Here is a 10,203-nt window from a genome sequence, read left to right as displayed (position 1 = left end):
AGGGGATATACCATTATGGTTTGGATCAGAGTGGGTAGGCGACAGGGTGTTGTAATATGATCGATTGAGGATACACTTGCATTTGTCTTTTGAAGGAGAGATGCGTGGATGAGACGGGATGTTTGAATGATACCGATGCTGCGACGATTCAAGTGCTTGGAGTGTTTGACACTTCAATATGGATCATGAGAGATGATATTGCATACCTTGTTTCCAGTCTATCCGAAGAGACTACAAGGTGAGTACGATGCGTAAGTTGCGCTTACTAAATCACGAAGCATCACAAGATATCTTTCTCGCCTTCTTCACCACCACAATACGTTTGCGCAAGTGATGTCCAGCGCAATACTGAGAGCTGACTATGTTGCCATTGCCTCTTCTCATCATGCTCTACAGCAGTTGTTCGCCCCGCCGGATAGCTGAGCCTAATCAAATTCGCATCCACAAGGCTTGCTGGCTGATGCGTTCTCTGTGTGGAGCAGTCAGCGTCAGGTATGCTAACTACCTTGATTTGGGACTTACCAATCAACAGGGGCAGTGCTGATATGCAGCTGCAGCCTTCGAGGGGGTGCAACAGAGCGCTTACTCCTCAGCCTGACTGCTTTACGACCGATCCCTTTCTACTTCAACCTAACGCAACTACTTATAGAGCTATAGTTATTAAGTTATGGCGCGTTGAAGTCGCGTTGTGAAGACGCGTAATAATGTTCGGCGGGGCACAACCCGAATTCAGGCACGACGCGCACGAGCACGGTAATTGTCGATCGCACTAAAATCGTCCCGACAACCGTGCGCCCTCATGCACCTCTGTCCCTGTCCACACCTTCACTATTACATACACAGAAACATTACTAGTGAGATGATGTCACATGCCAGTGACTACGCTGTGAGAGTTTGCCTCCACTATACCATCTTAGACATGTTTCACTCTTAGCGCCAGGCACACCACCAACATTTTCGTTTGCCCCGTACCCGTGGCTGCGCCTCTCTGAGTGGCATAGCTCTATTCTTACCATTTGACTGCTTAGCTCCGGCGCCTTTATTAAATTCTCGGTAGCCACATATTCATGGAAGAAATCTTACGACCAGTTCCCGAGCAGATAAACACAAACAAGTTCCAAAAGACTGTCAGACATGGCCTTCAAGCTAGAACCTGGCATCGAGTATTTGACCCACAATGTAAGCCAATTCAATACTAACCTGAGATCACTACTCATCACCTCATTAGGACTCTGAGCACGACCATGTCGAATCCGCCGACGGCTACGAAGACTGCAGGGCTTGCGAATGTGCGAATGTGAAAGAGACAGGACCGCATTGCGAACATTGCTATCATTGCGGGCCGTGTTCGACTGCAGTGGCAATGGGATGTCGTCCATGTCCTTCTTGCTTTGACAGAAGTATCTATCCATCATATATACTTCGCAAGCGCAAGGGGAGCGACCCGTATGACATGAGGGGAATGGAGGACGATCCCGAAGCACGAGAATTCTATGCGAGCATGCCATCGCCTGGAACTCCTAATTACTATGAGCCCGACTTCGAGCTTACCGGGGACGAGGAGCACAATGAGGAACATACCAATGATGCTTCGACACATCACGAGTTCGATCCCACGGAAGATGGCGACATCGCAGCATATGAGTATTATGAGACTATGGATTCACCGGGGTCACTGAATATCAACCCTGTCACTCCGCCTCCAGGGGACGAAGGAGAAGAAGAAGAGGCTATGGTTGATCATGTCGAAGTGGCAAAGACGTTAGAGGACACATCAGCGACACGGTAGCATATAGAATCTTATTCGATCACTGCCATCTCATACGTCTGCTCTACAAAACGCTTTTTTGATACAAGTTCTACTCTGTTTTATCTTTTGCTAAGTTTGCGGAAATCCGAATACAAGAGAGAAATTACGCCTGTCCACCTCATATCTACGGTTTGCAAAGCGGCGAGCAAAACGGCGCTCCACACCACCCTTGGACACAAGGCTTTGTAGAGGGCTTTGGCTCCGGTGGTGGTGGTGGCGGCGGCGGTGGTGCAGCAGGAGGCGTCGGGGTAGGAGTAGGCGGTGGTGCTGCAGCCGGTGTTGTGAAAGTAATGAGCGAACCCGTCTCCTCTGGTGTCCACGGGCAAGGATTTGTCGCAGACGGCTTTACATACCACATAGTTGCATGGTTATCACCGCACTGGCAGTATTCCTTTGGTTCGCGAACCTGTCGTGGTGCAGCGCTGCTAGCATATCAGTAATTGTCCTCATCTCCAGCCATTGACTTCGCAAAAAAAACTCACCCATACAAACAATACGGGCCCGTGTCCTCCTTCTTATATCCTGGCACCTTGCTCTTGTCGCCGCCCCAGATTTTGTCCAGCGACTCCTTGGCCTGCTTCAGCAGCGTGTCCGAGCTGGGGACTTCGGGAAACGGCTCGTCGGGTTCGGGCTCCTGCCGGTCGAACTCAGGGGCTTCGCAGCCACAGCCTTTGAATTTGTCGGCTTGACACTTGTCCTTGTCGTCGCCTTTGCAGTCGTCGGCGTCGCACGTGGGGGCTTCCGCGGGACAGCATTGGCAGCCTTTGAGTTGGCCGTTGGCGTTGCACTTCAAACCTTCATTCTTGACTGGATATTAGCATATTTTTGGGGAATGCTTGGAAAGGTACTTACGCTTCCGGAGCAGTCTTGCGCAGAGCATTTCGGTGGGCCGTCCTTGGGGCAGTTTTGCTCCTCGCATGGGCCTTGACTTGGGTTAGTTCGGTGTCACTTCACCCATGGACGATCTACTTACAGTTCTGCTTGTCTCCTTTCGAACACAATCCCAAAGGAGTGTTGCCACCGCAGTCATCGCAGTCTGGCTTGTTTCCGTTGTTTTTGCATGTGTTGTCATCCTCTCTTGAACCTTCCGGTTTCTGCGGAGGAGGTTGAAACACAATAGCTGCTGCTGCCGCATTTTGAGCTATCAACGTCAGCATATTCGTCATTCTAGCACTTACATGGCGGTACTTACATGCAAGGTACCATGCGACACCGCCAGCGAACACGACGGCAGCTACAGTCTCAAGCCCTCCGTTTGCGCCACTGGCCGTAGCAGTCTCTGTCAGACTAACAGTGGTCGATGCTCGAAGTCCCTTGTACTCGTCAAGTGTCATCGGCTCCCAGACAACAGTTCCAGTCTCGCCATTAACGACCGAAGTCATAGTAACCTTTGGACTGTTATCTGGGCCACCGTTATCAGAGCATTGGCAGTAGTAGCCGCGACATGGCTTCCCGCCAGGGCAGAATGACTGATCACCAGATACGAGCAGATTGTTGCAAGTGCCCTTCACCTTAGAGTCGCCACCGCACATGGAGCACTGCTTTGGATCTTCCTTGAAAAATTCTGGGCAGAACGCGAATGGGATCTGCTTGGCCTGTCGCTTCGCTTCGAGTTCGAGGTTGCGGCGGGAAGGTTTAATCTCGCCATTGACCGTGACTCGATGAGGAAGAGACCATTGTGTCGGTTGCGGATCTTGGGAGGAGAGCTCGGGCAGCTGGACTGGGGACAAGTGCGGCGAGACCTTGTGGGATGAAAGAAGTCAAGAGTGAAGCAAAGATGAGGTTGTAGGTCCTCATGATGGCTATCTTGCTTGACAATGTAGAATGGTGAATTGATACTGATTGAGCACTCCTGAATGAGGGTGATATGATGAGCTTATGAAGACCGTAGCGTCTGTCACCTCATAGTGCACTGCCGTTCGATCTTACACTATAGTATCATTCTCCGTGCTCTCTTCGTCAAAGACCGTTCCTTGGTCATCAAGTCTTTTTTTGGTCGTTCGACTTGATCCTATGCATAGCCTCTGAGTCAACCTTGCGATAACTCCCCGATGTTCGTGTTGGAGTCGCCTTGAAGCATGACATTTCGCCCCAATCCGGTGTTGGATGATGAGCGTGATACAGGCAGTAAAATTTTCCATCTCACGGTAGGCCTGATGTTAGTGGAGGTGCGCACTTCCGCCGACTGGACAAGACCTCAACTCACGTGTCTCAAAAACGCCGAAAGCATCAGGCCACCCTGCGTGCAATGTCTTCACGAACTGTTCTCCACGTGTTTCGGTACCATGTACCCTTGTGTTGGGACTTGAGATTGGTGATGTGCCCGCCTTACACAGATACTAAGTTTGGCTCTCGCCCTACCGTACCATATTGGTAATCGGACCGTATGCGTGGCTGAGCTTATTTTTTCTTAACGTTTGTGTAATTTGGGTTTACCGGATTGAGTCGTAGTGTGGCGCAGCCACCACACCCGGGGCCAATCGAACTACGCCCAACATCTCGGACCCCGAGATCTCACACTTCCAACCTGGTGGAACACGATGCATATGGGTTCGTAAGAAATCTGAAATCTGATCCAGCATATGATTGGTTTGTATGAGGCTGAGCTGGAGGCCTTGTATTGCGCTGTTTCATTTAGCTGCACAGAATCAGGTACCGCATCCATTTACATCCTGGTAACGATCACTCATCATGGTCTATGCTCGCGATACAGTGTTAGCGTAGGCATTCTTGTCGAATGTCACGGCGCTGTGGCCCGAAATGCTCCTCAAGTTTGACATTCTCAGCTATGCTGCGACATGTATAAGACGAGTGAGCTGTCGGAACTTGAAAACAAACTTCACATCTTTCTTTTCTATCGCACCGAATACTTTCAAGTCATCAGCATGTTGTCTGTTTCCAGACTAGCGTACTTGGTGTCCGTGCTGGCGGCCACTGCGCGGTCGAGCATCATCGTTATGAATTGCAACCAAGGAACACAAAGTCAAGATGTTGACAACGCCATCAAGGACGTCGCAGAAGTTGCGAGAGGTATGCAATCCAGCCGTCACTTTCAAATATCTACTGACGTAAGATTCAGTTGCTGCTGCGGCTCTCGTGTCCGGCAAGATCAATGGCAAAGATGATGTGTTCGCCGCGGCCTATGATCCTCTAATGTATCCACTAGATCGACCCGGTTTGGCTCGTAAGTATCCCGCCCAGGATCTTGCTTATCGTAGCGCTCTCACTAACAGGATGCGACCTCAATAGTGACCCTAGGTGCAGTAGCCACCCTTGGTAGCTCAACCACTCTCAATGTCCAGATATATTGCAGAGAGAACCACATCCGTTACCACAAAGATGACCCGAAAAGTTACTGGGAGGACAGAGACTACTACAGCAGAGCCAATGGCAAGATGATGCCTATTGGGGTTGCAAGAAACTCAAAGGACAAACCTGGCGTGAAGGGATCCTATACCACTCTCGGTAAGTCACAAATGGCTCGAGGCTGATCAGCAAAAATCGCATACATGATACATTCTATTTTGTACATACTTACAAGACTATACAGGCTACAAGGCTAACGACGCATACGACACCTCCGGCATGGCGCATATCTTCCTCCACCCACGGCGCCTGAGCCCACCAGCTGGGACCGATAGAGACCTGCGCCGCTACCCCGACATCGTCAAAGACGGTCTCGACGGCAAGCATAACAAGATTGAGGACATCAAGCCCTTGGCACAGACTCTGCTGCATGAATTGATACACGCCGTTGGCGGCTGTAAGTAGTGACCCAACCTTTTGTGCTGTACCTTCACTGACACGGTACGACAGTGGGCCCTCCAGACCCAGTCAACAAGAAGCGAGACATGGCCATCCATGATGGGCCGAGCGGTAGCCCAAAGGTATATGGTTGGGCAGCTTGCAATGCACGCAGGACGAGAAACGAGAAGAACAATGATATTGCTGATTGTATCACCTTTTTGGCGCAGGCAATCTATCTCCAGATTCAGGGTAAAGATACGTTCTGGACGACAGGGGAGATAGACCCTAAGACTTTGCGCCCTAAGCAAAATCCCTAGAGGAGAAGGAGCGTATGTTGGATAGTTTTCTAGGCACGGATGATCTCTCGGGAATATTGGCTCGTAGATCCTCTTGAGTGCAAAAATTTGTTCGAATTCCTCACTTCTGAAACAAAAGCGAGGTTGAAAAGGTTTCGTTTTTAAGATCTCAACTGGTTTCGAGCAAGACAAACGGACTGCAAACAATTGGTTGTTGAGGTTGACGTTGGTAGCAAATATTTCTTGTCCCATGGAGGGCACCGAGTATCTGATCAACTTAACAAAGAAAGGACCTACGAAACGTTGTCAAGCTTCCGCGATCACAATAATCTTCCAGCCAGCAGTGAAAGATATTTTGCAGCGACAGTAAGGTTGAGACCTGAAATGTCCCTTGGTAATTGGAACCCGTCTCGCAATCTCCCCAACTTTGATTCCCGCTCTTCGGCGCGTAGATAAGGTTACACCAGTATACGGCCGGTGGGTTGCCCAGGGTTTGTCGGATAATGAAGCGCCGTATTGCGACACAGCCGCTTAAGGAACGCGAAAAAAACTCAAAGTGATGCAGTCGTCTGAAAGGACAAGAAGGGCAGGTCAGCTATGGAAACGCCTCGTGAGGTTTCCTTTAAGCATTGAGGGACATATTGGCCTGCTATCGTTGCACCTTCCGACGGCTCCAAAGGCGGTGTGAGTAAGCAAGCCGTGATTATCCCTCTCTTTATTCACGCTAGTATGCCTCGACAAAATTCCTGTCCCCCTTCACCCAATGAGAAGGGCTAAGAGATAGCCTAGATACACTTAATAACTTTCACAAAAGTAGGCGAGATATCTTATAGCTTTAAATATATTTAAGCTTCTTTATAAACGTCTTAGTGCGCTCCTATAGACTGTCAGATTACTCTGCGCATGTGCAGAACAGACAAGAATCTGGCCACTGCCAAACTAGTCCTTGTAGCTTTCGAAGCACGATGCTGATGTAGTTGTAGAGGATCTACAGCACATCTGGCCAATCCAGCGAAGCTACCAAAGGCTACCGAAGTTTCTCAAAATACAACGAAGCGCTCTGAGACACTCGCATGAGCGATGGTTTCCAGCAGCTACGATTTGATCATAGTAGGAGCCGGTGATTCACCCTCTGCGGTCCACCTTTCCCCCTAGGTTTGGCCGAGTCGCAGGACTCTCGAGAATCATGGCCGCACAGCGCTTCCTCGATGCCCATCCAAACGCAAATCTTGTCATCCTCGAGAAATATGGCGACATCATGGGCTTTTCCGATTGTCGTTAGTTGAGGAAAACATTGGAAAACAAATCAAGCCACTAATGATCGCTAGGTAGAATGCATGATGGATTCTGGACGCAGTGTACACACGGTCTATCGGAGTTCTCAGACCTACCCATGACGCGTCCGCACAAAGCCGATGCTGTCACGGTTTTTTACCGTGCAAAATACACAACTGGCTATCGGGAAGAGTATTGCACTTGGCAGGATGAGCGCGGACGGTGTCTGTGCGACTGCATGGTCTTTAACGCCAACCTTGATTCTGTCAGGAAAGTCAACAATGCGTGGAACGTCCGCGTCGAAGCTGCAGTTTTCGCGACAACAAAATTGATGGTTGCTAATGGGCTACTACCAGGTAAAGAAATCTTTGGTGGGGCGATAGTACACACGGAAGGTTTTGGAGACAGCAAGATGATGGAGAACTCTGAGATCAAGAGACTAGTAGTGATTTTGGCTGGGAAATCTGCCGCTAATGTTGTTTATATGGGTGCCAAGAGCGGAAAAGTAGTGCACTGGGTCAATAGAGCAAACGGTAGGGAACATGCTTTCTTCGCTTCAGGCAGAGGCAAAGGGCCATCCGAGAATGCAGCACACACGCGTATTGTGGCCTCGATCGGGCAATCAATATTCGATAGCGAAAATGGATGGACGAATTTCCTGCAACAAAGCTGGGTAGGCCGATGGCTCGTAAGGAAACTTCCCTCAAACCAAGACCGAAATGTCCGAGAAGAAGCCAACTACCATGGACTAAACACCGCCAAAGAGCTTTGATCGGCTTGAATATGAGACTGCGTTCGTAGCTCAGATAAACTCGCTTATCTAAAATTGACTTCTTCAGGTTCTTCTGGCAGAACAGCCCAGGCGATTTGCTCCATCACGACGACTTCTGGGACACCGTTGCTTTAGATGTGCACGTACATCACGATCAGGTTAAATCACTGGATGGGAATCTTGTCCGGCTGGAGGGCAGCCAAGAAATTGAGTGTGATACGATTGTGTGTGACACCGGTTGGGTACCGTCTCTTCAGTAATTTGATAGCAAACAGCTAGTTGAACTTGGACTCCCTATGCCCATCAACTAAAAGACAAGCGAGGTATGCAAGTACTTGGAGAAATTTGTCCAGAATGCTGATGGAGAAATCTGCTTGAGATTCTTAATGCTCGCCGAGCCATCGGATCACACACGTAACAAGATCAACACAATCACGTACTGGCTATATCAAGAGATGGCGCCGATGCAAGATGACAGCATTCTCTTCTTGAACCACTTGAATACAGGCAACAAGCTCTTCGCTGCCGAAGCGTAGACGATGTGTGCGGTGGCTTACTTCGACGGACTAATAACACACCCGTCAAGGGAAGATATGGAAAAGAGTATTGCGAGGTGAGTGGCTTTCAGCCATAGACGTTACCTATCTAACGGCGATTCGGGGAATGCGATCAACTTTGAGCCCATCACATATACCGATATACTTCTGAGCGAGATGGGCTTGTCGGCGCACAAGAAGGGATGGTGGCAACATTGGTTCGACCCTGTCCGTACTAGTGGCTTGGATAATGCGTGGGCGGAGTATCTGCGAGATCATCGCCTGAATAGACCAGGACCGTCCGACGGCTGGACCAATCTATATGAGGACCTTTCCCACACTCCTAGAACAGAAAGACCTTCTCCATATACTGATCCAAACCCAAACCTACGAGTATGGCCCACCCTGACTCCTGTCGGGCTTTCCTTCACCCTCCATCTTGCGCTGATATCCACCAAACGACTCTTCGAATGAAGTCCCATTACGGGTATGCAAAGCCATAGCCACATGTACCGTCCAAACTGGATAATAATCCACTTTCCACCCGGCTTCCCCATCAGTCTTCTTCACGCGACACAAAAGTACTGTATCGTCTTCCCTTGAGTACTCGTTCATGGCTGCAAAGTGTTGCTTGTCCGATGCGACATCGTCAGGCGCCGCTTGTAACCACCTCGCGCAGTCTTCGACGGTCTTGCCGTACCATGGCGAAACATATGATTTCGAAATAGGCGGCACAGTGCCATGCGCGGCAGGCAAGACTGAGCCATCGGGCTGTCTCCTGTTTGGTGGATCACGCGGCATATCTTCGTAAGAATTAGTTGCGAGCCAGAGATCCCAATCTGCTTCATTGGCAGCATCCCAGCTGCGTGCACGTTCGAGAGTCTTGTTTATGTACTACGAGTATTAACGTCAGATTAGATAGTAAATCACGAGAGCGTACCTCATTATCGATAGACTTATCAAGAACAAATAAAGCGAAAGGAGATGAGTTCATGTTTGTGAGTAATTATGATGGCTACTGCGTGAGGTGCAAGGTGTAGTGTCGTTGGCAATTCAAACCGGTCGAGGATAGGAACGCCTGACCAACTGCGCCGCCAGATATGACGTAATTTGCATGCATGCTCCGCCCACCAGCACTCTACCGTAACCGCGTGTACAAATTCAGAACACATGTGATGAACATACCAGCTCGGCCTCCGAAGCCTTCGCGCATTGCAGTTCGGAGATGATATTGCAAACATTCAGTTGTCAATTACAAGTATCGGAAGCCAAGGTATGAGACACGGCAAACCATGCCAACGTTACCTTGTCTAATGCATATCGGCCCCTCGTCATCATCTCTGTATTACTGTCCGGAGTGGGATACAGCTGTGCCACTCTGCTAGCGATCAGGCTGAAGCTTCTCAGATAGTCGATCGAGACAATCATTGGACATGGCTAGGCAGAGGGTCACTCGATGTTGTCCAGAAACAGGTATCTAAAAATCCTCCCGGAATGATATCTTTCGCATCAAATAAGCCGTGGCGCGTAGTCTCCCTGCAAGCTATCTTCACGACTGCCTATTTCTGATGCATCCAATGGAAGACCCGAAAAACAATCTTGAAAGCTTCTGCTTCTATCTCACGAGTTCGCCAGGGCTGCGCGGCAAGCTAGATGTTAGAAAAGTGTTCATCTCCACATTCGGTCCGACCTGTTTCAAGACAACTGTATGTCGGAGGCGTAGTCCAACAAGATATAGTTTACAAGCGACTCAGTGCAGTTGAAACA

The 10,203-nt window shown here is 49.5% G+C and overlaps 5 protein-coding genes across 5 annotated transcripts; 3 read left to right on the top strand and 2 right to left on the bottom strand.

The window, feature by feature from the left end:
• Positions 1-1,134: 1,134 nt before the first annotated feature.
• On the top strand, positions 1,135-1,789 carry SNOG_01877 (hypothetical protein; the record flags this gene model as incomplete). The annotated part of the gene is made up of 2 exons (XM_001792449.1): positions 1,135-1,179; positions 1,430-1,789. 2 exons carry the CDS (start codon positions 1,135-1,137, stop codon positions 1,787-1,789), a joined length of 405 nt encoding a protein of 134 aa, XP_001792501.1.
• Positions 1,790-2,288: 499 nt separating this feature from the next.
• SNOG_01876 (hypothetical protein) lies at positions 2,289-3,607 on the bottom strand (the record flags this gene model as incomplete). The annotated part of the gene is made up of 5 exons (XM_001792448.1): positions 2,289-2,612; positions 2,663-2,733; positions 2,784-2,894; positions 3,003-3,530; positions 3,553-3,607. The coding sequence occupies 5 exons, from the start codon at positions 3,605-3,607 to the stop codon at positions 2,289-2,291; spliced, it is 1,089 nt and encodes a 362-aa protein (XP_001792500.1).
• A 1,001-nt stretch (positions 3,608-4,608) lies between these two features.
• SNOG_01875 (hypothetical protein) lies at positions 4,609-5,874 on the top strand (the record flags this gene model as incomplete). Its single annotated transcript, XM_001792447.1, has 5 exons — positions 4,609-4,840; positions 4,890-4,965; positions 5,124-5,275; positions 5,361-5,573; positions 5,627-5,874. The coding sequence occupies 5 exons, from the start codon at positions 4,609-4,611 to the stop codon at positions 5,872-5,874; spliced, it is 921 nt and encodes a 306-aa protein (XP_001792499.1).
• A 1,165-nt stretch (positions 5,875-7,039) lies between these two features.
• SNOG_01874 (hypothetical protein) lies at positions 7,040-7,900 on the top strand (the record flags this gene model as incomplete). Its single annotated transcript, XM_001792446.1, has 2 exons — positions 7,040-7,130; positions 7,182-7,900. The coding sequence occupies 2 exons, from the start codon at positions 7,040-7,042 to the stop codon at positions 7,898-7,900; spliced, it is 810 nt and encodes a 269-aa protein (XP_001792498.1).
• Positions 7,901-8,823: 923 nt separating this feature from the next.
• Positions 8,824-9,430, bottom strand: SNOG_01873 (hypothetical protein; the record flags this gene model as incomplete). Its single annotated transcript, XM_001792445.1, has 2 exons — positions 8,824-9,318; positions 9,377-9,430. 2 exons carry the CDS (start codon positions 9,428-9,430, stop codon positions 8,824-8,826), a joined length of 549 nt encoding a protein of 182 aa, XP_001792497.1.
• Positions 9,431-10,203: the final 773 nt, after the last annotated feature.

The sequence above is a fragment of the Parastagonospora nodorum genome, assembly GCF_000146915.1.
Source record: "Parastagonospora nodorum SN15 chromosome Unknown scaffold_3, whole genome shotgun sequence".
Classification (NCBI taxonomy): Eukaryota; Fungi; Ascomycota; class Dothideomycetes; order Pleosporales; family Phaeosphaeriaceae; genus Parastagonospora; species Parastagonospora nodorum.
Note: the sequence above shows the minus strand (reverse complement) of the source record. Positions and strands in the feature narration are given on the sequence as shown.